This window comes from Myotis daubentonii, chromosome 18, assembly GCF_963259705.1.
Source record: "Myotis daubentonii chromosome 18, mMyoDau2.1, whole genome shotgun sequence".
NCBI lineage: Eukaryota > Metazoa > Chordata > Mammalia > Chiroptera > Vespertilionidae > Myotis > Myotis daubentonii.
In genome coordinates this window covers 36,268,393-36,291,723 of record NC_081857.1, presented here as the reverse complement: position 1 = coordinate 36,291,723, position 23,331 = coordinate 36,268,393, and the positions used below count along the sequence as shown (strand labels likewise).

At 37.1% G+C, this 23,331-nt stretch overlaps 1 protein-coding gene, 1 long non-coding RNA gene and 1 other non-coding gene across 4 annotated transcripts in view; 1 reads left to right on the top strand and 2 right to left on the bottom strand.

The window, feature by feature from the left end:
* Positions 1–23,331, bottom strand: part of PTPN22 (protein tyrosine phosphatase non-receptor type 22) — a 42,599-nt gene that overhangs the window by 1,334 nt on the left and 17,934 nt on the right. For both annotated transcript variants that reach the window (XM_059675529.1, XM_059675530.1), the window contains exons 11-20: positions 21,763–21,849; positions 13,305–13,381; positions 12,342–13,156; positions 10,099–10,182; positions 9,841–9,950; positions 8,556–8,583; positions 8,014–8,094; positions 7,652–7,767; positions 4,543–4,573; positions 2,285–2,362 (exon numbers count right to left, since the gene is read on the bottom strand). In XM_059675529.1, coding sequence (XP_059531512.1) covers positions 2,285–2,362; positions 4,543–4,573; positions 7,652–7,767; positions 8,014–8,094; positions 8,556–8,583; positions 9,841–9,950; positions 10,099–10,182; positions 12,342–13,156; positions 13,305–13,381; positions 21,763–21,849 — 1,507 coding nt within the window. The remainder of the gene's footprint in view (positions 1–2,284; positions 2,363–4,542; positions 4,574–7,651; positions 7,768–8,013; positions 8,095–8,555; positions 8,584–9,840; positions 9,951–10,098; positions 10,183–12,341; positions 13,157–13,304; positions 13,382–21,762; positions 21,850–23,331) is intronic.
* LOC132221308 (uncharacterized) lies at positions 94–16,734 on the top strand. The gene is made up of 3 exons (XR_009449943.1): positions 94–183; positions 16,262–16,398; positions 16,561–16,734. It is a non-coding gene; the product is annotated as an uncharacterized LOC132221308 (long non-coding RNA).
* LOC132221482 (U1 spliceosomal RNA) lies at positions 16,259–16,422 on the bottom strand. Its single transcript, XR_009450014.1, has one exon. It is a non-coding gene; the product is annotated as a U1 spliceosomal RNA (small nuclear RNA).

The following is a 23,331-nucleotide window of genomic DNA, read 5'->3' as shown; positions in this document are numbered from 1 at the left end:
GTTAGTTATCGTTATCATGCTGTTCATTAAGTCCCCAAAACTTACTCATCTTATACCTGGAAGTTTGTACCCTTTAACCAACATTTCCCCATTTTTCCCCATCCCCGCAGCCCAGGCGACCACCATTCTGCCCTGTATTTCTATGAATTCAGCCATTTTAGATTCCACATATAAGAACACACAGTATGTATGACTTATTCACTTAGCATAATGCCCTCAAGGTCCATTCATATTGTTGCAAAAGGCAAGATTTCCTTCTTTTTTTATGGATAAATAATATTCACATCTATAACTTACCTTTATCCATTTTCTTTATCCATTCATCTGTCAATGGACACATGAGTTCTGTGTTTTGGCTACTGTAAATAATGCAGTGAACATGGGGTGCAGTATCTCTTTTGAGATAATGATTTCATTTCCTCTGGGTTTATATTTAAAAGTAGAATTTCTGGGCCACATGGTACTTATAGTTTTAATTTTTTGAGGAACTTTCATACTTTTTTCCATAGTGACTGGACTATTTACATTTCTATCCACAGCCTCACCCACACTTGTCTCTTGCCTTTGATAATGACCATTCTAACAGGTGTGAGGTGACATCTCATTGTGGTTTTGGTTTGCATTTCCCTGATGATTAATGATGTTGAGCATCTTTCCATGTACCTGTTGGCCATTTATCTGTGTTTCTTGGGGGGGAAAAAAGTCTACTCATGAACTTTGCCTATATTTTAATTTGACTTGCAAAATAAAATCCTTTATCTACATCTTTTCACCTACCACTAACTTATCAAAAAAATAACACTGGGAAATTTCAATTTCAGAAAAATAAGCATTATCCTATATATTAAAACCCTAATATGCAAATTGGCTGAACCACAGAACAACTGGTCGCTAGGATGCACACTAACCACTAGGGGTCAGACGCTCAACTCAGGAGTTGCCCCCTGGTGGTCAGTGTATTCCCACAGGGGGAGCACAGAAGCTGGGCTCATGGCTGGCGAGCACAGTGGTGGTGGTGGGAGCCTCTCCTGCCTCTGCAGTAGCGCTAAGGAGCAGCAGGCGGGCAGTAAGGAGCGAGGCATCCCGGACTGCAAGAGCCCTGGACTGTGAGGGGGCGCAGGCTGGGCTGAGGGGCCCCTCCAGTGCATGAATTTCATGTACCGGGCCTCTAGTTGCTTGATAAGATTACTAGAGGCCCAGTGCACAAATTCGTGAATGGCTGGGGTCCCTTGGCCTGACCAGCAATCAGGGCCAATCGGGGCCACGGGAGGTAGGCCAGCCAACCTGATCAGGGCCATTGGGGCGGGCTGGGGCGATGGGCCGCGGGAGGTTGGCTATGGGAGCGTGCTGACCACCAGGAGGCAGCTCCTGCATTGAGTGTCTGCCCCCTGGTGGTCAGTGTATGTCAAAGCGACCAGTTGACCAGTTGTTTGGTTGTTCAGTCGTCCGGGTGTTCGGTCATTCGGTCACCTAGGCTTTTATACATATAGATTGTATTAAATTCACTTATACTTCTGCTTCAGTCCAGAAAGCCCTCCATTTACTGAGAGCTTATGTTTGAAAAGCTTAGAAAAAATAAAGTAATAAACAATCCTGGAGAACTAAGTATGTAGCTAATCATTTATATCTCTCCCTCAAACAATCCCCCCTCAGCTATCCCAAAGATGGACAATGCAAAAATGTTGCACAACCAATGATGGCTTTTTCTTCGTCCTTTCAAAATATATGAAGAGTAATGACGGTTGGTTCTTTATCACTTCAGCAACACATGACTTCTCTTTTCTTTGATGGAGGATATTTTCAAGGTTCTCTTACACTTAGCCGCTTTAGGAGTGCAAAGTGAGCAATGAAAGATTTGAAATACAAAAGGAGAACAGAGAGTGGTAAGCTTGAAGATGTTCCTGAACCTTTCATTGCATCATCATCTTGCAAAATTGTGGGTAGGCCCTGCAGAACTGCTGAAAGCATCAGTGAGATATTTATTAAAGCATCCAGCACAATGCCTGACACATCCTAACTCATGTGTTGCTTACATCTGAACCATTTGGTTACCTAGCTTTATTTTCTGCATATGCTAGGCAAATCCATGTAATAGAATACATAGTGGTATGTAAGATGTTAAGCGGTAGCTGGGGTCAAAAATAAAAAGATAAATTGCATGAAAAAGAATATAAATATAAGGACCTATACATGCAACCTCAAATCCTATTTAAAGTTGTATCTCTTATACTATAAAAGAATAATTTAGGTACACATAAACTGTGTTGTAAAATAACACACATACCAAAATTTAGCAAGGAGCTGGAGTTACTTGACTGAACAGAGTCTGCAGGCTTGTTTGGTGAGGAAGAAGTACAGAGACCTAGAATGAAAAGAAAAAATGTGAGGGAAAGAATAAAGACAAACTGAGATAACTTTTTACCTTTTTATTGAATCTATTGCGATGACATTGGCTAATAAGGTTGTATAAGATTCAGGGGTAAATTCTATAATACACATCTGTATATTCTATTGTGTGTTCACCACCCATCACCATGCACACCCTTACTCAAATCATTTGTTCTCCACAGCAGATCATCCATGGCAAAGCCTGTGATTTTTCTTACACTGTCCTCTACTCCTGTAATATCTTTCTTCACTTTCCAGGCTGCCTTTTTCCCATTATAGATGATTCTAGTTAGGCCCAGAATCTCATCTCCCCAGAGCACTATGCTTCTTTGTTTTGCCATTTAGCTACTTCTTGGTAGGCTCAAAATATATAGTGTTTCTCTTCCCAGAACCTTAATATTGAGGCGTCAGTTTCTGCCCAATTTTGAAAGCAATCCAGTGAAAACATGTCCCACGTTTTGCGGGAGTACTGTCTAGCAGTGAAAAAAGATAATTTCAGGTTCGTATAAACTTTCTAAGAAGCAGCATATAACTGGGGAGAAATTATTAGTCATTTTTTGTTTTGTTTTCAACATTTTTCAGAATACAGTGTTAGGACTGTGTATGTTCATATACACATACCTAATACTAGGATTCTAGAAACATCTCCCCATTCATGGAAGTACTTGAGTATGAATCACTAAAGTACATACTGAATTTCAGTCAGATTCAATTAAAAATATATTTCTTGAATACTTACTATATGCCAAGCATTGGGCTAGGCACTGACGATGGAGACAGAAACATCAAAGATGATAGAGAATCATCTATTAGCCGCCTCCTGCAAGTCCCCCACTGGGATCAAGCCTGCAATCCAGGCATGTGCCTTGACTGGGAATTTGACCAAGACCTCCTGGTTCATAGGTTGATGCTCAACCACTGAGCCACACCGGCCAGGCTGATATGTTCTTTTAGAAAAAGAAACCTGTGTATTTCATAAGCTAAATTGATCAAATAAATCTTTGGCTATTCAAGTCACTCATTGCTTTTTTTTTTTAAGCTGTTTAATTCTCCTGTTTTATACTATAATTTCCTCCTGTTGAAATGCTTAAATTCTCTTTTGACTGGCTTTAGCCATCTTACTGTTCCATTATACTTAGTCATCATACGTGAGAAATCAGTTCATTTCGGAGATCAAGTGTGGTGGCAATGAGAGCAGCCTGGCACAAGTTTATGGAAAGATAGAGTGAGAACTCAGGAGAAAAGAGTCAGATTCAGCTATCAACCTTCTCACTTGGATAATACCTTACATCAAGTTTTCTCAGTATTTTGTCCCTCCCTAAAATACCAACCAACTGTTTGGTCCTTGATGATTAACCAAATTGATCAAATTTGTAAAACTATCACCATCGCTCAGCCAGCGTGGCTCAGTGGTTGAGCATCGATCTATGAACCAGGAGGTCACAATTCAATCGCCTGTGTTGCGGGCTTGATCCATAGTGTGGGTGTGCAGGAGGCAGCCAATCAATGATTCTCTCTCATTATTGATGTTTCTATCTCTCTCTCTCCCTCTCCCTTCCTCTCTGAAATCAATAAATATATACATATATATAAACAACAATTGTATCACCATGTTTTATATACTTTATAGTTATAAATAAGGATTTCTAAGATAATCAAATTCCCACCGTTTCAGGAGTCTTTGAGTTTGTTTTCATTACAATATAGCAAAAGTAGTAAGCAACAGACTATTGCTAATAATACTTGGTAAAAATAGAAATGACTCAATACTTTGCTTACTTTATTAAATCAACACATTTGTTTCACAATATGCTTTGCTGTGACTGTTTTCAAAGAAAATACATCTGAGGTTAGACTGCTGGGAATTTTAAATAACACACTTGGGTGCCAGCATCTTAGGATGAGTAGAAAGTGACAAACAGCATTCTATTATTCCACACACCCCCGCCCAACCCTTCACTCCGTACTCAGTATTATATTATCACTGTGGAGCCCAGCACAGTGCAATGTTTGGGGGTGATCTGACCCATAGGACCCAAGCAAGCTTCTGTTTAGGAATAATATTAACTTTTCATAGAGTGGTTATATAAGGAAGAATTAAATAATCATGAAAGTAGTATACATATTCTAAAAAATAAGTATAAAGAAGCTTACTCTTTTTCATGTTCCGCAAAATTTTCAAACTCTGCAAAAATGAAGAAGAGGAAAGTGTTGATTTTTGGTGTGAAATCCAAACTACTTTAATCAAGTAGAAATACAGATGTCAGTCAAAAGGATTAATTTCCTTTAATAAGAGCCATCAAAGTGTACAAAACCATTTTGCCATTTTAAACTCAGTGCAAAGTCTCCACTTGATTTTATTTCACTCTTTACCCCACCCATATGAGAATGACACTATGTATTTAGAAATAGTGTATCAGAATATCAGGGGAAAACAGTTTCTACGTTTCTTTTTGGGGACCATTCCAGAATCCGCGATGCCTTCTGAAGATAGCTGTGACACACAGCCACTCCCATTCTAGCCGGGAATGTTTACCAACCGTATTCTGTACTCCATTTCCTAGGGTCCACTCCATACTGTTAGCCATGCCACTTCCTTCACCTTTCTTTCAGCAAACCCATGGACTCTGCCTCGTTCATAAAGAACCTACCCACATTTTTTCTTTTCTCCACATAAAATTACCTACCCACATGTTTTTCTCCACATATCCTTAGCACGTACATTTTTAATCTGTTCTGTAATATTCAATGCCTCTTGATAATTTTCAGATTATTTCTTTTTTTAAATATATTTTATTGATTTTTTACAGAGAGGAAGGGAGAGAGATAGAGAGTTAGAAACATCGATGAGAGAGAAACATCGATCAGCTGCCTCCTGCACATCCCCCACTGGGGATATGCCTGCAACCCAGGTACATGCCCTTGACCGGAATCGAACCTGGGACCTTTCAGTCCGCAGGCCGACGCTCTATCCACTGAGCCAAACCGGTTTCGGCCAGATTGTTTCTTATGTAGGCATTCTGTTCAGTAGATTAACTGTCCTCTTCTCAAGGGCAGGTAGATGTCCTCTATGACATTTCTATTTTCCTAACACCTAACAGAAATGTATTCTTCTACATAATAGATATGTAATAAATTCTCTTTTTTTGAAAAATTTTATTTTGATTTTAAGAAATAAATCCTTTATTTATTATTCAAGTTATCTTAGTAAAAATGCTACCATTCTTATTTTCCATCTACCCAGTTTCCTAACCCTCCCCCACATAAAGCCATCGTTATTAGCTTCTTATGTATCCTCCCAGTTACATATGAATACAGAATACAGATATAAATCATATTTTGTTCCTTTTAAGCAATAGTTAATGATTATAATAAATATAGTGAGAGACTTCATTTTTTAACCTTCATAGTATTCCAATTTCTGCACATACCATGATTTATTTAATCAATTTCCTTAATGATTAATATTTATGTTGTTCCTAATCGCCTGCTCTTATAAATAATTTTTCAGTAAATAACCTGGTATACCCTTCGTTTCATATATGTACACACATATTTGAAGGATAAATTCCTAGAAGTGGGTCAAAGAGTACATGCATTTGATATTGTTAGATTGTCCTCCATAGAAGTTACACCACTTGACTTTCCCACCAATGCAGGCATGTGCTTATTTTCACAGTCTGCCTAACAAAGAATGTAGTCGGACTTTGGAATTTGCCATTCTGATGAATGAAAAACACTATGTCAGAGTGGTCTTAATTTGTATTTCTCTTATTATGAGTGAGGTTGAACATGTCAAATGTTTAAAGGGCAGACCGTGCATATTTATTTGGCTTAAACTATTGGATCATGGGGTTGTTTTGTTTTTTGTTTTTTTGCCCTCTTTTCTATTAAAGTTATCACCAATGAATTTCTAGGAGCCTTTATATATTAAAGAAAAGCCCTGGCTGGTTTTGCTCAATGGGTAGAGCATCAGCCTGTGGACTGAAGGGTCCCAGGTTCAATTCCAGTCAAGGGCACATGCCAGGGTTGCAGGCTCGATCCCCGGGGGGGTGAGGGTGGGGGTGTGCAGGAGGTAGCCGATCAATGGTTCTCTTATCATTGATGTTTCCATCTCTCTCCTTCTCCCTTCCTCTCTGAAATCAATAAAAATACATTTTTTTAAAAAGAAATAACTCCTTGGCTATGATGCCAGTTGCAGATATTTTTCTCCAATTTGTTCCTTGTCTTTTGATTTTAAGTTTATTTTTATTTTTGCCATGCAGAAATTTTCTATTTTATTTAAGTGGATTTATAAATCTCTCTTCTTATGGCTCCTGGATTTTGAGTCATTCCCACTCCCAGGTTGTAAAGTAAAATTTCCAAGTTTCTTTAGTACTTTTTTTGGGTTGGTTTTTGTTTCTCTCTTTTTTTTTTAACACTTAAATCTTTTATCCATCTAGAATATATCCTGGTATAGCTGTGAGATATGGATCCTATTTTTTTTCAGGTGCTTATCCAATTTATCCAACAACAATTAAAACATCCATCTTTAATCATATACTAAATTCTTATACATATTTAAATCTGTTTCTGGACTTCCCATCTGCTATGCTGGTATGTGTTTTTTTCATACACCAATATCATACCATTTTAATAATTGAGGCTTTACAATGTTTTAATGTCGGGTAAGGCAACCAACCCTCCTTCCACTGCTGTTACTTCTATTTTTAATTTTTTGAGTTTACTGGCCATTCTTGCTCTTTTTATCCCCCCCATATGAACTTTGGAATCAGTTTGTCTCATTCCAGTAGCAAAAAAAAAGTTGACGGTTTTATTAGGCAGGCTTTAAACTAAGTTGTATTTTTTTGTTGTTTGTTTCCATCTATTTTATTTTTTTTTAAATATATTTTATTGATTTTTTATAGAGAGGAAGGGAGAGAGAGAGAGTTAGAAACATTGATGAGAGAGAAACATCGATCAGCTGCCTCCTGCACACCCTCTACTGGGGATGTGCCCACAACCAAGGTACATGCCCTTGACTGGAATCGAACCTGGGACCCTTCAGTCCGCAGGCTGACGCTCTATCCACTGAGCCAAACCAGTTAGGGCTCCTTCTATTAATTTTAATTGTCATGAGACCAACAATGTTAGTGACCATATTTAATCTAATTTTCCATCTTAATGCCGGCAGCTGGTGGGAGAGAAGGGAGTAGCGGGTTAGGTGACACTTCCAGTAATGAAAAGCTTCTGGTGTATTTCCATAAACTCCTATCTTTTTTACCTTACTCCTTGTGAAACATTTTCCAGGAGTCTTCAATGTTTGTTTTGAAGATGTTGAATTTTCCACGGTGTTAGGACAGCTGGCAGAATAAGTCTCCATAGGTTGAGCCTGCATACCTGAAAAAAAAAGTAATTTGTTGCATAGCTTCCTAAGCTATCAGGTTTTATATAAGTATATATCTAGTAATTCTTGGCTTGGCTTTTTTATGCACTACTTTTACAATACAGTATGGGCCTTTAAAATGTCTTATTTTTATCTCACTTAATCATTTCTTGTACCTTTTTCATTTAGGTCCCACTTTATTGTTAGCCTTTTAACAGTCTTATTTCTACAACTTTTTGGAGAGAAAGTGCTGCACTTACAGTCCTCGTCAGCGAGGAAGAAGGACTCTCGGGTCCTTTCTGGGAGTGGAGGGGGAGGAGAAGAGCGATCTTCATGCAGATCTGTGATGAGAACAGGGCACAATAAGCAAAAACATCCATCACTTAAAGTCTCCAGGAAAGACCCCTCTTTGATTTTGTATAACTTTTCCAACTTCTCAATATTAACCTACAGCAACCAAATAAAAAATTATCTGAACTATGACTGGAGCCTCAGGAGTTTGTCCTTCCAGCTCTTTAGCCATTGAGCCTCTCATTCGCCACAAACTTGTAGCTCACTTACAAAAGTGTTTTTCCAAAGAAACTGAACCCGAATTGAATTAAGTTTCTAGTTCTTACAGAGCATCCTGAAACAAAGCAAAACTCCTAGCCTGGGAAACCCAGAAACAGATCAATAAACAGTGGAAGCTATTATGGGAAGCATGCCATCTCCTGAGGTGAATTACTCTAAACTTAATGAGCCATTCTCACAGTACAGATGCTTAGGGCTAACATCTCATCTAAAGCTATGAGAACTTATTTACCTGATATGGGATTCCGGAGTTTTACAATCTAAAAAAAAAGAGAGAGAGAGAGAGAGAGAAAGGAAAAGTGAAGGAAGAATATGTACACAAATTTACAAACTCAAAGCAATGCATGGCATTTTTGAAGTTATATTGCATATACGGATAAAGATAGTTATGAAATGTTGACCCTATTTTTTATAACATGTAAGTGTGCTGAGTTATGAAAAGACATCAACTCTTAGTGATTTTTATATGTCACGACAGTTGGTCCTAAATTTATTCTGTTTTGACCTATTTCCTTTCTACTCAGAACATTTCCTGAAAATTTAATTGAGGGTAAATTGTTGAAATGGAAATTACTTCATGACATTGAAAAAGGAGTGAATTTTCTTTTCTCTGGGAATTGTTAATTGAAACACCATTACTTGTAGAATATTATTAACAATAATAATAACAATTACTAGTAAATTAAAAGTATAATTAAAAAGGTACAGAGTATTTGCCTACTACATTGTGATTGTAGGCATGTTTAACTGTTTTAGTTAATTACTTTTATGATCTCTTAAATTGTAAGAGAGTTGGTTCATATAATATATACAAATGCATAACAGATTGTTGAAAGTGTAGAGTTTTCTTCTAGAGGCAGGGAACATTATTCCAAAAGGTTTAACTCAAATAATATGAACATGTGTCACTCAAAAATTTACTCTCTATAATACGTTATCACAGCTAACACAATACAGTCAACCAAATGACTATTGCAAACAAGCTACCTACTTATGAAACATTTACTTTTGCTTTAAGTATCCTTCAAGAATCAGCTCAAATGTTTCCACTTTCACTGTGTTTTCATTTACCACTTCCGACCTGAAGGGATCTCCCACACTTTCAAGTCTCTTCTCTTTCCCATGGCACTGGTCATATTTGCCTTGTTATAATAAACTAGAGGCCCAATGCATGAAATTCGTGCAAGGGGCTCAGCCCTCGCAGCCCCGGCTTCATCCGGAAGGTTGTCCGGAATGTCATTCAGCTGTCTGGTCTAATTAGCATATTATGCTTTTATTATTATAAATAGACAACAATACTTGTATATACACCCTATATCTCCACGGCTAGACTATGAGTTTCTTAAGGGCAATAATTGGATCTTATGCATCCTCTAGCACATTGTTTTATAAGTAGTATCTACTTAATATTTATTGGCTGATAGGTGTTAAAAATACAAGCAGTAGGACTATAGTCTGTCGAATCCAAATGAGTCAGAAAAAAAGAAGTTATGGACCTTGATTGGCCTGAGTCTCACCAAGTCATCAGGTTTGCTGGATTTAGGTGTTCCACTCCATTCTAGTGATGTTCCAATTTTTGTCATCCCAGCTGAAGGTAAAGATTGGGGAACATGCAGTGGGACTTCTCCTGGAAGGAAGTAAATATGGTCCAATTCTTAGGAGAGTTGTAATTCTTTTAGACAGCAAATGTTACTCAGCAATAGCGCGTACAACATTGAAAGGACTTGAGAAGTATTAGTAACCTAGCTTTGTGTTACTTACTGAATGATACTCACCAGCTTCCTCTACCACAATGAAAGATTCAGGTGTCCGCTCAGGAAGTGGAGGGGGTGTTTCATCGTCTATTTTTGGAGAAGTTGCTATCCAAAATGTCAGAAGTAGAATTATAATTTTTAATTAGGAAAATCCAAAGAAAATTCTTACATTTCAACTTGATGGAAATCCCATCAAGTGCCATTACAATGTTTAAGCTGGTATCTGTTCACTCAAGGAAAAAGCAAAATAAATTCTCTCATCTTAAGTTGCAAACCCAGGAGCTTTATGCTTCTTCAAAATGTATGATTTCTGTTAAAAGCCCAAAAGTATTTTGATTGAGTCACTGAGTATCAGCTAACATAACAAAATATTATATTAACTTAAATTACATAACTCTTCCTTTTGTTTTACATAGAATATACAATACAGCATCATAAAAGCATTTTGACATGCCAGAGATTGTTACAGACTTGGTGAAATCAAAAAGATTGTAGTATCTCTTATTCATTCTACAAGGATGAAGAATATGTATGTCTTTTTGTCTATTAAAAAACAATGTTGTATTCTATATTTCTGTAGAAATATTCAGAATTTTTATAGAAAAATGTAATGCTATTATAAGAAACTGCCACCAGATGGCACACATGTAAATGTTCTTACAACCCTTGAAGATAAGGATTTGTCTTTTAACATTGATGTTCAGAGAATTTAACGTATTATAGGTACCTAGAAAAGTAAAATTCCTTTAAATTATAAAACAAGATCAAAATATATAAAATAATCTAACCAAAGAAGGAACTAGATCCAGATAAAGTATTTTTTGTAACAAACCTATGTGTCGACACATTTATTAAGACACTACTATACAATAATGTTATAGAGTAAAAGCTCTTTCTACTTCCTATTCAGGTAAAACATTTTTAATAAATTTCTGATGATACACCTAAGAGAGTTAAATTTACTCTTTGCTTTTTTCCTCTCACAGCCAACTTATAATCATCTCTAACAGGATATTTAAATCTATTATCAAACCACCCAGTAAAACAATATGTATAATATGCAAAAATACTAGTATAGAATTGTAAAATAAAGTATGAAAGTAAAGGTATATTTATGATTAAAATCCCACCCAGAGCCCAGCTGGCGTGTCTCAGTGGTTCATCATCAACCTATGAATCAAAAGGTTCCTAGTCAGGGCACAGGCCTGGGTCCCTGGCTCGAGCCCCAGTGTGGGGCATGCAGGAAGCAACCAATCAATTATTCTCTCTCATCATTGATGTTTCTATCTCTCTCTCCTTCTCCCTTCCTCTCTGAAATCAATAAAAATATGTATTTTTAAAAAATCCTACACAGAATATGGAACACATATTCTCACCTACTAAGTTATTATAAGAGGGCAGGAGGAAACTAGGTTCTCTTTTTGCAACCGCCTCAGCAAGTATAGCCACATGGTTGGGCAGTAAAAACTCTGAGTGACCATGTAGTGCCATAGGTCATATCTTTTCTTAAACTCATTTGGTAGTTGCTTCTGTGTGTGAAGGGAAAATTGTGGACCTTTCATATACGTTTCCAGGAATGAGAACTGCCTCCTTTAAAAGCACTCCTGTTGGCTTCATATCAGGGATGGGGAATGTCTGGCCCATATAAGGCTGGAGAAATAATTTGGTCTGGCCTTCCAAGGCACTAGGGGTGAGTTAATTAAATGTTTCACCAAATATAGCAGGCTGATTTTTAAGTTGATGATTTTGTATGACCGGCAAATGATATTATAAATATCCAAATGGCCCTTGCAGAAAAAAGGTTCCCCACCCCTGGCATGGATGATGGATCATAGATCATATGGATCATGGAATGTTACATGTTTGTGTTTGCTATTTTCAATTTATCACAGCATTAAAACACTCCTGGGATTTATTTCTTAGAAGGAGAAGGAAGCAGAGAAGGACAAGGGGGAGGATGAGAAGAAACCAAATCTTTTGTAGAAACAAAGTGAAATCTAAAATGCCATATAAACAGACTGTGAATCTCAAAGGGAAGGTGGGGTTGGGTGGGTGGATGGGAAGAGATCAACCAAACAACTTGTATGCATATTTGTATAATCCATGGACACAGACAGTTGAGTGGTGAAGGCCTAGGGCAGGGGCAGGAGCAGGGGTGGGCTTGAAGGGGTCAATGGGGGATAAAGGGGAACATATATAGTACTTCCAACAATAAAGATTTTTTAAAAAATAAAATGCCATGTAAGCTTTTAAAAATAACTTACCGACATCTGCTATCTCTTGGTTCAGTGTGGAGGGGAAATTGGTTGGAGGATTCAGTGCTAAAGAATCATCTGGATCATAATAAGAAAATAGGGTTGCAGAGGATGTTGGCAACGAAGAACAAGGTAACACAGTTCTAGCTTGTTCCTCGGGTAAATCAAGAGACATCTTAGAGCCAGCACTTCTTGGAGACGATGGAAAATAAGGACTATCCACTAAAGACATGTGGGAATGTGCATTGAAAGCCCTAGCGTCATGCTGCTTTGCACTGGAGGCATTGCACACTTGGTGCTTTGAGTCACGTGACAGCGAATAATTCAGTTCTGCTGAAGAAACGTGCATCGCTTTTTGAGCCTGCTCAAAACAAGAACTATTCGGTTGAGATGCCAAACAAGAACACTTGTCCTTCATGCCCAGCTCATTGGTGTCTCTCTGTTGTATCAGTTCAAAGGGAGTTGACTTGGTCCGTGTTATTGGCCCCTTTGCGTTGAAATATCTTCCTGCTGCATTCACAGGTTTAGAATCAGGACCTGCTCCAAGCAGAACAGAGCTCAAGTCCAAACTTTGGTATTTCTGAAGAGGCTCCCCAACTATTGGAAATGCCTTTGTCTCCCATTTCAGGGTTGTGCCAGCATTTTTGTTACAACCATAATTTAGTTCCAAAAACTCACAAGAACTATTCTGTTTAGCAGGGTGCAAAGCCAACCCTCCCTTTTCACTTATTTCAGAAGTCCTCGGCTCAAAGGAAGGAGCTTTTGCGTTTTTCACCTGAATCCTTTGTTTGCTCTGTCGGTTCATCACTTCTGCTTCTTTCATGCTGCCAAAACCAAGAGGAAGAAATAATGATATCATAACCCCGGAAGGCTGCTTCCATAGCTTTTCCCAGCATCACAATGAGTGATAAGCATGAGATATGCCCCTGAGACACAATTAGACAGCATGTAGATATGTAAAATTATACTCACCTTTTTGGTAAATCAGGAGAATAAGCATTTGCTTCCAGACTGGGATTTTGCTCAGGAACTGGATACTTTGCTTGAATCTTCAAGAAAAATAAGAGATTGCTTTTTATTTTTATTTATTTTTATTTTTTATTTTATTTTTTTAGAGAGGAAGGGAGCGGGATAGAGAGTTAGAAACATCGATGAGAGAGAAACAGTGATCAGCCACCTCCTGCACACTCCCCACTGGGGATGTGCCTGCAACCAAGGCACATGCCCTTGACCGGAATCGAACCTGGGACCCTTGAGTCCGCAGGCCGACGCTCTACCCACTGAGCCAAACCGGTCAGGGCTGAGATTGCTTTTTAAGTGAAGCAATGAAAGTGTGATATTTTATATTCATAAGGCTGGAAAGTTATTTTTCAGAAAATATAAAAACAAAATAATTCATAAAAGAGTTAGATGAATTTCCAAAACATTGAACCCAACAAGAGCATGTTCACAAACTGAGACCAAACGGATGAGAATAAAGGATTGACAGTGTTATAGAAATTAGAAAGGATTTACTTAATCACCTTTTAAAATGGGGGCGTCTTAAAATGTTCTTGGGAGTAGCTTTATTCCTAAGAACGCTCTACCTTCAGAAGTCTCAGCATCTTAACTCTGAATGTTAATAGGTGTTTATTAGGTCCCCATACCTACCTCATATTCTTCTACCTTTTCTTCCTTACAATGCTCCAGCTACAATTGGTTTTCGCCATTGCTTAAGCATAGTAAACGTGTTTCCAATTCAAGGCCTTTACACTTTCTGTTCCCTCTGGTTGAAATACACTTGCTCCAGATTTTGCATGGCTGGCTCTTTCTAAGTAATTATTTTCTACTTAAATGTCAGCTGCATAAGGAAACCTTCCCTGAACACGCAACCTACAATCACACTCCCACACACTTGCCCAGCCACTCTCAACCTATATTTTCTTCATAGCAATTATCATATTATGAATTTTGTTACTGAGGCTCATGGAACCCAAGGTACCATTGAGTGAAAACTGTATCTTGATTTCAGAGATGTTTAAATGTAAAAAAAAAAAAAAGTCATCAGCAATTGTAAGATTCCACCTCTTATGGGTTTGATTGTGACTTTCAAAAAGATATGTTAAAATTTAACATACCCCTGATATTAACTGACCTTATTTGGAAGTAGGGCCTTTGCAGATATAATTAGTTAAGATGAGGTCATGCTGGGTTAGGGTGGGCCCTAACACCATGACTTGTGCCCTTATAAGAAGAGAAAACACTCTCAGAGACACTTAGGGAGAACACCATGTAATGATGGAGACAGAAACAGGAGTAATGTATCTGCAAGCCAATGAACACCAAGAATTGCTGGCAAATGCCAGGAACTAGGAAGAGGCAAGGAAGATTTATTTCCCTAGAGCTGTGAGAGAGAGAGAGAGAGAGCACGGCTCTTGCTGACACCTTGATTTTGGACTTCCTGCCTCCAAAACTGAGAAAATAGACTTGTTGTTTGAGCCCTCCTCAGTCTGTGGTACATGTTCCAGCAGGCCTAGTAAACTGAGTCAGAGGCTTTACTACTCCACTGCCAATAATGGATAGAACAATGAAACAGAAGATCAATAAGGAAATACAGGGCAGACATGAGCAACGCCATAAACCAATTAGGCCTAACAGACACACATACAATACTCCACCCAACAACATGCACATTCTTCTCAAACATATATGGAACTTTCTCCAGGATAGACCATATGGCCACAAAACAAGTCTTACTAAATTTTAAAAGTATCTTTTTAAATCACAGTGAATTGAAGCTAGAAATCAACAATAGAAAAAAAACAAACATGTGCAAATATATTGTAGATTAAACACTCAAACAACATAATCACACAAAAAGGTGCTTAACATCACTAATCATTTGGGAAATGCAAATCAAAACTATGAGATACCACTTCACACTTATTAGGATGGCTATTATCTAAAAAACAAAACAAAACAAAAAAACCAGAAAATACTAAGTATTGGCCAAATTGGAAACCTTGTGCATTTCTCATGGGGATGTAAAATTTTGCAGTCACAGTGAAAAACAATATGACAGGACCTTAAAAAATTAAACAAAATTACAATATAATCCAATAATTCCACTTAATGGTATACACCCAAAAAATTTAAAGTAGCGTCTTGAACAAATATTTTTTACATCAATTTTATAATAGCTAAAAGTTGGAGACAACCAAGTGCCCGTTGAAACAAAATCGGTATGCACACACAATGGACTATTATACAGCCATAAAAAAACTTCTGATACATGTTGCAAAATGAATGAACCTTGAAAACATGCTGCATGAAATAAGCCAGATAAAAAAGAATAAGTATGTGACTCCACTTATACAATGTATCTAGAATAGGCAAATTCATAGAGACAAAAAGAAGTTACAAGGTATTGGGGCAGGAGGGTATTGATTTGGATGATGAAAATTTTTTAGAAATAAACAGTGACTGTCATACACATTGTAGGAGTACTTAATGCCACTACATTATACACTTTAAAATGGTAAAATATGAATGAGGAAGTGTCTCCTTCTCTTCTGCTTTCTGGTACAGAATGTATAAAATTGGTGTTAATTATTCATCAAACATTTGGTAGAATTCTCAAGTGAAACTATGTGGACCAGAAGATTTCTTTTGGGGGAGTTTTCAAATGGCAAATTCAGTTTCCTTAATCATTATGGGGCTATTCAAATATCTATTTCATATTGAGTGAGTTGTGGTAGTCTGTGTTTTTCAAGGAAATAACCCATTTCATTTTGTCTAAGGGGTGAAATTTATATGTGTTGAGCTGCTTATACTACATTCCTTTATTAATTACCCTTCTGATATCTGCAGAGCCTGTAGCGATATCCCCTGTTTCATTCCTAATATTGGTAATTTTCATCTCTGTCCTTTTTTTCTTTCTCTTTTTTTAGGGAAGAGTGAGAACACAGTTCCCCACTACAACAAATTATGCAGTCGAGTTTCCCACATTTGGGGAAATTGCAAGAGTCAGCACATCCGGAGTGCAATGGATAAGCCTCGCCCTGGGAAAACCACCTTCATGATCATGGTATCTCCCCCGCCACATGCGTATGCCCCTTCCCCCCCTTTATTAGTATTCCTCGAGGTCTGTAAACTTTATTGGTCTTTTCAAGGGACCAGCTCTTTGGTTCACTGATTTTTATCTATTGTCATTGATTTTTTTTTTTTTTTGGCTCTTTTTGTTTTCTAGATTCTCAGAGTGGAAGCTCAGATTATTGATTTGAGACTTTTACTGTTTTCTAATGTATGCATTTGGAGTGCTATAAACTTCCCTGTCAGCACTGTTATAGCTCTGGCCCACAAATTTTGGCGTGTATTTTCATTTTTATTCAGTTCAATTCATTTAAAAAAATGTTTCTTGATACTTCCTCTTTGACTCAATGGATTATTGAGAAGAATGTGGCTAATTTCCAATTTTTGGATCTTTTCCTGTTATCTTCCTGTTATTGGCTTTCAGTTTGATTTCATTGTGGTTAGAGAATACATTTTTTATAGTTTCAATTCTTTTAAATATTTCAGATTGTTGAATGGCCCATGGTATGGTTCATCTTGCTATACGTTCCATCAGCACATCATGTGTTATTGGGTGGAGTGTTCTAAAAATATCTATTTGATCTGGTTGGTTGATGGTATTGTTGAGTCCTTGCTGATTTTCTGTCAAGTTTTTCTATCAATTGTTGAGAAAGGGATATTGGAGGTCTCCAACTATAACGGTGGATTTGTCTATTTCTCCTTTCACTTCTATCAGTTTTTGTTTCACATATTTTACATCTCTGTTTGGTCCATATGCACTTAGGATTGCTATGTCTTATTGGTGAATAAACCCTTTTAGTGTTATAAAATGTCCCTCCCTATCTGTGATAACTTTCTTTGCTCTATTTTATCTGATATTAATACAGGGTGAGGCAAAAGTAGGTTTACAGCTGTGAGGATGTGAAACACAGAGTTTATTCTTGTACCATTATTTATTAATTATTGTATTATTTTCCATGCAAACAACTGTAAACCTACTTTTGCCCCAGCCTGTAGAGCTACTCCTGCTTACCTTTTATTCGTGTTTACATGATATATCTTTTTTTCCAATCCTTTAAACCAACCTTATATTGGAAGTGTGTATCTTACAGACAGCAAATAGTTGAGTCAAGTTTTCAATACACTTTGTCAGTCTGTCTGTTAACTGGTGTATTTACACTACTTACATTTAGTGTAGTTATTACTTTTTTTGTTTAAAATATTTTTATTGATTTCAGAGAGGAAGAGAGAGGGGGAGAGATAGAAATATCAATGATGAGAATCATTGATAAGCTGCCTCCTGCACGCCCCACACTAGGATCGAGCACACAATCTGGGCATGTGCCCTGACCAGGAATCGAACTGTGACTTCCTGGTTCATAAATCGACATTCAACCACTGAGCAACATTCGCTGGGCTAAATTTAGTGTAATTTTGAATGTTCGGGCTTAAGTCTGCCATTTTATTTTATTTTTTTCTGTTTGTTCTCTCCATTTCACATTTCTCTTTCCTGCCTTTTTCAGAATTTGATCTTATGTATAGTTTTTTAAAGAAATGTTTTGGTATAGCTTTTGTAGCTGTAGCTCTTGGTATTACATTAACTATACATAACTTATCACTGTCTACTTATCATTTTGCTAGTTAGTACAGAAACCTTACCTCCCTTGGCATTCATTATTTTTCCCCTTGGCATTCTTAACTCTTCCCTGCATATAATGTCATTGTCTTACATATGTTCTCTGATACATTTAAAACCATATCAGATAGTGTTATAATTTTGCTTCAATCATCAAAAAATTTAGAAAACTTAAAAGAAGGAAAACCTATTTTGTTTACCCATGTTTTTGCTTACCATGTTCTTCCTTCTTTCATAATTTCCTTTCTGTTTAAGAAACTTCCTTTGCTATTTTTTTAGCGTAAGTCTACTGGTGACAAATTCTCTTAGTTTTTCTTCATCTGAGAATGTCTTGATTACCCCTTCATTCCTGAAGGATATTTTCACTGGGTGTAGGATTCTGAGTTGAGAATTCTTTTCTTTCAGTACCTGAAAAATATTGTGCTACTTCCTTCTGGCCTCCATGGTTTCTGATGACAAATCCATTGTCATTCTAATTATTTTCCTCCTACAGTTAAGATCGTTTTTTTTCTCTGGCTACGTTCTATAATCTTTGTCTTTAGGTTCAGAGGTTTAATTATGATGAATCTTTCAGTACGTTTATAGCTTTGCCTTTTTTCTCCTCTGCTTCTTAGATTTCAATGACACAAATGCTAAACTTTTTGTGATAGTTCCTTAGTTCCCTAAGGTTCTGTTTTTTGTTTGTTTTTTAGTCTATTTTATTTCTGTTGTCCAGGTTGGGCAATTTCTATTGTTCTATCTTCCAATTCACTAATTCTTTCTTCTATACCCTGCATTCTTTTATTGAGCCTATCTACTAAGCTATTTTGTTTCAGTTACTATATTTTTCAGTTCTAAAATTTCATTTCTTCTTTATATTTTCTGGTTGTTTTTTTTCTGAGTCTTTATATTTCTTTGCTAAGCCTTTCTATTTATTCATTTGCTTTTTTGTTTTTGTTTTTCGTCATTTGTTTTAAGCATGTTTGTAATTGCTCATTGAAGCATTTTTATCAAGGCTGCTTTAAAATCCTTGTCAAAATAAATAATAAAAAAAGAGAATAAAAAATAAAATTTTTGTCAGATAATTCTAACATCTCTGTCAGCTCAGTGTTGCCATCTATTGATCTTTTATTCACTTGGTTTGAGATATGAGGCTCTGTATCTTAGTTTAACCTTCTCTTTTAGCTGTTCCTTTGTTTGTTTTTACTCCATTCTGACAGGAGAAGGGGGTGCTGCTAACTTGTTACTACCAGGTAAAATCTACCTCCGCCAGTCTCCTCATTTAATCTGTGGATACTCAAGGGAAGACACCATGGGAGAGGCTCCCATGTCATCTCTGACATTGTGGTGGAACTGGCCTCATTATTGTTGGATGATGGTGACGGTCCTGACTGTCCATGAGGTCTCCTCTGACCTTACTTCAGTAGGGAGGCATGGCGGTGCCGCGTTTCTGCCAGGTGGAAGCTCAGGCTCCCCATGTGGTCGCCACTGGCACTGCAGGCAAAACACATTGCAGGCCACTGGGAATGAAAGTCCTAGCTCTCTACTTGACCTTTCTGATGCCACCCCAGAACTTTATTACAATCTAGGGGATGGGGTTCTAGGCGCTGCACTCAGCCTTTGCTGGCATGGATGGGGTTGGGGGCCATTTTTTAAATTTGGTGTTGACTAGAGTAGAGTGGTTATTATCTAAAAGTCTTACGCCTTGCCCTACCTAGCCGGTTTGGCTCACTGGATAGAGCGTCGGCCTGCGGACTGAAGGGTTGCAGGTTCGATTCTGGCCAAGGGCACATGCCTGAGTTGCGGGCTTGATCCCCAGTAGGGGGCATGCAGGTGGCAGCCTATCAGTGATTCTCTCTCATCACTGATGTTTCTATCCCTCTCCCTTCCTCTCTAAAATCAATGAAAATATATTTCAGAAAGATAAAAGTCTTATGCCTTGCTGGGCCACCCCTTTCCTGGTCCTTTGGCTAGAGAGAGTAGGCTCTTGTTAGTCTTCTTTTGTCTGTACTGTTGTCATTTCCAGGTTATTGGCTTCTTCAATTCTAAGCCTGGAATATATGAGGCAAAGGAAAATCCAAGGAACTCCCCATCATGTCTTTTCTTGGGTCACAAGTCCCTAGCTGGTCTGCCTTCTTATATTTGTTTTAAATATAATGTCCAGGGTTTTTTGGTTGCACTTAGTGGGAGGAATAAGGAAAAGTATATCTACTCACTCTTCCCAGAAACAGAAGTTCTCTTGGCGATCTTTAACCAGTTTCTTCAGTGGGAGCTTGAGCCATGTACCCATGTTCCAATTTACTGACTAAAGACCCACTCCAAATAACCCAACTGACTGGAGTCACAGCATGGCCACTGGGCTAAATTTGAGTATTGACAATTCCTGAAACCTAAATAAACTATTAGCCCACATGCTCTAGCAACACATTATAAAATATTTTTTTGTTCTGGAAGGGTTTTCCTAAGAGTAGAAGGATGGCTTGATTTTAATAGGTTAAAGGAGAAAATCATTGTGATCATTCCACAAATGCAAACATATGCAATTGACTGAATTTAACATTTTTTCTGAAAAAGATTCTTAATAAAATAGAAATCAATGAATACTTTCTTTAAACAATTAAAATATAAACATCTCCAATCAAGTCAGCATCACACTTAGTAGATGCAGGTACGGAGGCAAAATAATAATAATAATAATAATAATAATAATTAATAATAATAATAATAATAATCCTGCCCATTAAATTCGGTCATCCATATCACTTCTATTATTTAACCTTGTTCGGGCAGTACTAGCCAATGATATAGTCACAAATAGGATATAAGTAACATTTTCTGGCAATTATACTTTTATTTCCATCATCTTCCACCATGTTGTGTTCCCTTGGAGTTAACATTAAGTATAGGATTGCTTAATTCATTCCCTATCCTCAACTGTTTTTTTGGCTATCTTTCCCTTTCCATGTTCCATAATGAACTGATAAAATTATGATCAGGGTCATCTCTTATATATTTTGTATTCTTAATACTGTGAAAACAGTAGGTCTTTGGTGAATATTTTCATGTTAACAATCCAAAATGTGATATAAAAATTAAATTTATATATATACACACACGCACACACACACACCCTGGGAAGGTAAGCCAGCAAGTTTGTTTTCTTAAGGTTTGTTCAGAACCTAATACTTTGTGATTACACAGTAAATATTTGACTTACCAACTTTTGAGATAAGATCAAAATAGCACATCCTAGAATGCCCAATATTTTTGAATTGGAATTTGGTCAAATCATAATTGCTTTTATACCTAAGGCCTTCAGCTAAAAGTCCTTTGGATATCCTAAAACATTATCAAAACTTGATGAGACACACGCAATAAAAAGGAGGCTAGTGTAACCTGAAAAATTACATCAGTACTCAATTATGGTTTCGCTTTGTAACTGTCACTCTCATTTCTAACTCACCACACAACTGTCTAAAACATGGGAACAGAATATATGCTTGCTCTTTCACACCTATGGTTTCTAAATTTAGCTAAAAGTTGTATGCAAGAGGTTAACCAAAGGCCAAATTTTCTAAGTTAAAATACTTCAATTATTTGTGTTCTCCACAGGAGATTTGCAGCGCAGCCCATGCACATTGGATCGGACACTCCAATTTAGTTATGATGATAAGTAATAAGCTAAGTCCTGCAACGAACCTAAGATCCTTTCACCAAATCTCATCTTTAAAAAACAAAAACAAAAACATCAAATTTAAAGTTTACCTCTGTTCCAGAGTGTCTATCTCTGATGACATCCATATGCCTCTTAAATAGTTCTATGACGGCTTTGTAGACCAGTTCATACTGTTTCTGGGGAGCATCACAAACCGGAACAAAGGAAAACAAACAAAAAACTTGGTAAACTACAGAACCTGATTTCAGAAATATGGACACCAATCAAATCCTGGGCTAGCAAACCTGAAGAGACCATTCACATTAGTTCAACGACAGTGCCTTGTGCTTGTATAGCCCGTTTCAGATTTCAGAGCACTTTTAGGCTGCTAGGAACAGCTAAATATTTGATCTACCTCTAACTAATATACAAGGAAGGAACTTGCAGCATGTTTTCTATGTTCTATCCTCCTTTTCTTACTTATCTTTCTCTCTATCTTCATCCCTCTATTTCTGTTTTCCTTGCTCATGTGTTAAAATTTTTATCTAATATTGGATGCATTTTTGTGTGTGTGCAAGCCACCTTTACCTTTTCTGGAAAACGGTAGATAGATGGTTTTAATATGTAACATTTAACTTGACCCTTATAATTAACCTATAAACAAGCTAGGATGTCATTCCTGTTTATAGACTATTTGTCCAAGGTTATTCAGAAGTAATTTCCAGGATTTGGGTTAGAACCCGTATCTTCTGACTCAGTTTAGTGCACTGAGATCAAACTGCTGAAATTATGTCTTAGCAAAGACATCAAAGAAGACTGTTGAATAGAGTTTGAAAATGTATGGTTATAAAATTATTTCATTATAGAGAAATGAGTCCTCTACATTTACAATGTTTATGGGTTTTTACTACTCCATTTTTGACTCCATACCTGCTCAAACACTTGATTTTGTATGTACCTTCCATCTGAATGGGCCTAGTCAGGGTTTTCCCCTGACTCTTTACACAATCTTATACAAATAAAGCACAACTTTTTCCAAAGATAATTTTAGCAGGAGAACAATGAACAGTCGATGTCAACCAACATGACCATTGGTACACTCTTTAAATTTCTTCATAGAGAAAAATCACACAGGAAACACTCGTTTGGTTACTGTGCTATTTCCTGGTTAGAGTAGTGTCAGAACAAGCAGGTACAACTGGTAAGATATTTGTTCCACTAGTCGTTGATAAAGCCAAAATATGAAGACTAACTTAAAATTATTTCAGCTCTCTTCCAACTCTTAAAAATAGGCTAGATTTGGACTTTTTCTGAAATGGGTATGGTTTTATTTATTGATTCAGTATTACAATTTAATATTATACAACTTGGTTGTGTACATTGACATGGATCAGCTTTCTCTTAACTCTGACAGCCCTAAACTATGCTTTCATTTCATATAAACTTTCCCCCTCACAGATTGAATATAGAACACACCTACAGTCAACACATGAAAAAAAATTATTTTTTCCACTAGCTATTAGTGGAAAACCTGTGTGGGCCAAACAGAATGTTTATATTATAATAGCTCTTCATTTTTTCCCTTCAATTCACAGCTTCTAGATGAAAATATCTGAACTGCCACTGTCAATCGTTTTACCTCTAAACCTATGTGTCAGTTAATTTGCCTTAAACACGTT